The sequence below is a fragment of the Ixodes scapularis genome, unplaced genomic scaffold (assembly GCF_016920785.2).
Source record: "Ixodes scapularis isolate PalLabHiFi unplaced genomic scaffold, ASM1692078v2 PGA_scaffold0__279_contigs__length_252992795, whole genome shotgun sequence".
Taxonomy (NCBI): domain Eukaryota; kingdom Metazoa; phylum Arthropoda; class Arachnida; order Ixodida; family Ixodidae; genus Ixodes; species Ixodes scapularis.
The window spans coordinates 214714906-214719675 of record NW_024609835.1 but is presented as its reverse complement, the minus strand read 5'-3'; the positions used below and the strand labels follow the sequence as shown (position 1 = coordinate 214719675).

General features: G+C 48.1%; 1 protein-coding gene across 1 annotated transcript; it reads left to right on the top strand.

Annotated features, from left to right (window-relative positions):
• Positions 1-410: 410 nt before the first annotated feature.
• On the top strand, positions 411-1019 carry LOC121838053 (the record flags this gene model as incomplete). The annotated part of the gene is made up of 2 exons (XM_042294040.1): positions 411-710; positions 939-1019. Coding segments are annotated over exons 1-2 (381 nt in total), but the record flags the coding sequence as incomplete, so codon positions are not given.
• Positions 1020-4770: the final 3751 nt, after the last annotated feature.

The window sequence follows — 4770 nt, the reverse complement described above, 5'->3', positions numbered from 1 at the left end:
GGATGTTGTGCAGAATCACCAACCGCCATCGAGTCTTGAAAGAGGAGGACGCACTCCGACTGGTCCGCGCACTGATTGTGAGCCGGGTCACGTACTCCATCCCATACCTACCCCTGAGACCGTCGGAAATAGAGAAGATCGACATACTACTCAGACGAACCTACAAAGTGGCACTAGGTCTCCCACCGACAACAGCTACCGAGAAGCTACACGCCACAGGAGTTACCAATACGACACGTGAACTTATCGAGGCCCACCTGACGGGACAACAGTATCGACTTCGGCGATCCGTTACCGGCAGACACCTGCTGTGCAAACTCGGATACCTAGGCCACACAGATGGTGACCCCACACTGCCCCTACCGGCAGCGATCTGCGACCTCATAGAAGTCGCACCGATACCGAAGAACATGCACCCTGAGCACCACAAAGGAAGACGCCAAGCCAGGGCAAGGGCACACGCCAGAATCTACGCAGACCACCCAGCGCTTAGATATACGGACGCCGCAGACGATACCCAGAAACAAGCAGCGGCTATCAGCGTGATCAATCAAGACCTCGAAACCGTCGTCACTGCGACAATCAAAACGAACCGACCAACAGAAGCCGAAGAGGCAGCCATCGCACTAGCCATCATCAACAGCGACCCATACACTACAATTATAACGGACTCCCAAACAGCGTGCCGAGCCTACCGGACGGGCTATGTATCTAAATCGGCGCACGTTCTACTCACGAAGCACCAAGATAAGCTCTCCCCGGTCAAATTGGTCTGGACCCCTGGACACGAGTCTGTACCCGGCAACCAGCGCGCCCGCGCTGTCGCTCGAGCAAATACCTTCCGAGCACAGGACTGCAGGCAAACAGAAGAGAGCAAGAGCGACGGACACCCACTGACCCAGTACGCGGAAATCACAGAGTACTATCGCCTAGAACGCCAAAAGCTCCCCCCGCCGCACAAGGAGCTCACACGAGAGGAGGCTGTTGTCTGGCGGCAACTACAAACCAACACATATCGACACCTAAGTCTACTTCACCGATGGTACCCCGAAGAATACAACAAAGAATGCCCGTTCTGCGGCACGTACGCCAACCTATACCACACTGTATGGGCATGCCAACGAAACCCCGATATTCCCCCTATCCCACACCCCACACCTTCCCAATGGGAGGCCGTGCTGCTCAGCTCCAGCCTGGATGACCAGCGTAAGCTGGTGGACCGGGCCCGCTCGGCAGCTAAGGCCACAGGAGCCCTGGACTAAGGGCCCCTCCCCCCCTTCAGAAAACTGAATAAATAAAGTTAATTCTCTCTCTCTTGCCCGCGATGGTCGCTTTTGCGATGAAAGTTATCGCGCGACTACATCGCATCGCCGATGGGAACGCGCCTCCGTCCCTGCGTGGCAAACCTTTCTGGGTAGTCCAATGTCGAACTCAAAATCCACAACGACACACTTGATGCACGGCACGTTCCACTTAAAGAGCACATTCAGGGGCAGTATCCAGACGCATTCATGCCATCGTCGTCGCTGTTTCCAAAACAATCCAGGTGAACAACGAAGAACGAATCACGCCCGGAACGTCACACCTGGCAGCACCCTACTAATGCAAAACAAATGCAAACTAAAAAAAAAGCAACTCGAGAAAGCTAAAAATTCTTAAGAGAGAGAGAGAGAGAAGAGAGAAAAAAAAGTGTTTGCTTGTACGTCACTCGACCGGCGTGTTGAAAGTGGCGACCTTCTCCCGTCCTTGGAGCTCTTCGGTGTCCTTGTGTAGTGAGTAGTGGGAGCGAGAAAAGAGATTATCTTCTGCGCGCACTGCCCCCTCCCCCCAATCCCCTACCCCGCAATCTTTGCTCATTGTACACGGGGGAGGGGGGGGGGGGGGGGGGCAGATGGGGTGCGTCGGGAAAATGGGAAGTGTCTTTGATTGAAAAGAACCTGTTTTTAGTAAGTTGAAAGTCGAAATACAGCCTTCGTCGGAGGCTGGTCGCCTTGTGTCGTCTCCGATCATGGCGGGATCCGGTTTGGATTCGCGGTACTGAAGCACTGCACTTGATATGTTCTGAAGTCACAAGTCAAGGGAACTCGATTAAGGTATGTCGAAGTGCTTCTGTTTATGGTGTATTTATTAACTGCGGCTTTAGAAAGTGTTTTATTTTGAGCGCGTTCTCTAGCTTGCAAAGCGCGCCTCATGCTCTATTCTTTTTGGCACCATGGTTGCTGATTTTGTTATGCAGCACAGAGACCTCGTATTCAATCGTATCGAGCGAAACCCCAGTTCTACCTATGGCTTATTTTTTGTGTGTATGTTTCGCAGACACACAAATGGTTAAGCAGGATCGCTTGACCATAAACGCCTGTCCACACATGCAGCGGAGCGCTACAGGCATAGCGCTGACCTTGCGCTAAGCGCGTGCTGACGGGATCGGTCACCAGCTTTTAATAGCACCGACAAAACTCTTGCTCATGGCAGACGAAAAGTAGCTCATTACACGTGAGCAGCGCTACATCAGCGCTTGGCTGCGTGTGAGAACCGGCATTAATGGAGATATTTATTCGATTGTACACTAGACTTTCGCGTTGGTGGCGGGAGATCGTGGCGTCACTTTGAAGCATAGTTCGAGCACGCACGCGCTGGGTCTGTAATTCGCAGCGAACGGTCTACTAAAATCTAATATTGCGCTGGTCTGCTGTCAACAGATCGCATGTTGTATGTGAACCATTGTATCACTTATGCAGCCTATTTGTTAATTTATTATGCATGTGTTATAACTTATATATCATATATTTGTCAAGCGATTGGGTATTTACGCTGCCCTGTTAATAATAATCCAAATTCCTCGCAAACAGGCAAGAAGCTGCCGGTGCCCCAATAAACGGTGCTGGGACCACGACCGGCTTGGACAGACGTCCCAGTGTCCAAGCCATCGTTGACGCAAGTGCACTCTTCAGAATTTGGCATTATCGTGGATTCTACCGCCCAGGAAGTTCGACTTCAGTCATCCTTGAATGCGATGTGTATCTACGAGGCAATAAAGCTGCGTTTAACCTGAACTCCACAATTTCGTTTCGGAAATTTGTGGCTCGGAACCAAATATAAAGGATAAACCTTTAGTCCCAGAGGTCTAAATCCAAGGACGCAACGTTTAGACCCAGGGCTCCAAGTGCAAGGGCCTAACAGTTGGTCCTCGGGTTCATTTGAAACGGTGTAACAGTTAGTCCCAGGGGTCCAAGTGCAAGGGCCTAACAGTTCGTCCTCGGGGTTCAATTGAAACGGTGTAAGAGTTGGTCCCAGGGGACCAAGTGCAAGGGCCTAACAGTTAGTCCTCGAGGTGCATTTGAAACGGTGTAACAGTTCGTCCCAACGGTGCTAGTGCGAGGGACTATTTGACAGGGCGCAACAGTTGCTCCCGTTACAGTTGCTCCCCTAGGGGACTAATGGTGGTGGCAGCGCATTTGGTCCCCCGAAAGACTAAGTCGCGCTCCCTTTTTTCTTAGAGTATAGACTTAGCGGAAATATTAACGTCGCATGACTCCAACATTACTTCAATTTCCTGCCAAGTTTTGTGGGGCGATTACGCCGAAAGCGAGTCCGCGAAATGCGGAAACAGGTGCCTAAGAGCTGCGCTCAAAAAACTAAATGTCTCAGGTGAAATAAAGTGAAAATTAGAGATAAGGCAAAGAAAAGAGAATCTAAGATGCCGTTCTCAGGTCCTTCCTTTTGTCCGTACTCAAATGTTTTATTTTCAAGAAATGTTTATCTCTTTATTCATACCGAAGGAAACCCCCCCAGTTTAAGCATGAATGCAATAAATCAATGCAAACTAGACCCTGTGCACTATAATGCACATGAAAATGAATGTTTTGCCACATAGTCATACATGAGTCGGTGGCTCAGATCTCTAAATATATTTGTAGTAAGGAACATTCTTGAATAAAACTTCTAGCCTTCGAATTCAACAGTTTGAACTTCCATAAGGAACACTGTATGGCAGATATGTTTTTTGTGACACATCAAAAAAGGTACAGCACTCTCACCCTTGCATACCTAACAAGCATTTGCATTTTTTTAGCATGGCATGTGCTATTCTAACGCGCATACTGCCCCCTGCTTTTTATTGGTTCTTACTTAACTCGCACGACAGATTCGATACCTTGAATTCTCACTCGGCATCAACAGTTTTATATATTGATGTAATAGCAAAAGACAAGATGTATGAGCTTGAGTACGGCTGAACAAGCACAGATGTTTGAAAAAAGTACTATCGAAAACTCGAATGTCAAAATAAAAATTAGGTAGAATGTGGATACAATTATGGGTATGGTCATGAATACAGTTAGCAGATACAATATGAAGAATATGTGTTAGACGCACGCTCAAAGAAACCTGTTGGATGTATATTGTTTCAAATTACTTCGCAGAACCCAGCGCTGCAGTCTCAGGTGGAAGTTCGCTGAATGAGTCTACCGAAAATGAGTGTAGACGGAAAAATCAGTTTGATCTGCGACAATGAGCATTACACAAGTTACATGTCATTATTACTGTTACAGTGCCGAATGTTTCAAACTGTCAGTCGCGTCATTCTGTGAGTTCCCTGCGTACATTACAGGGTTTGGCTCTCTCGAATGCTTTGCGAGAAAAATGATGAACTGGAAATATCTAGCGAAGTTCTAGAAAAACTATTTCCAGAATCTTATCTCAGCATCGTAAAGAATATAAAAGGTTTCTAGAGATAACGTTAGTGCAGGAGTTGAGTAAAATAAATACTTT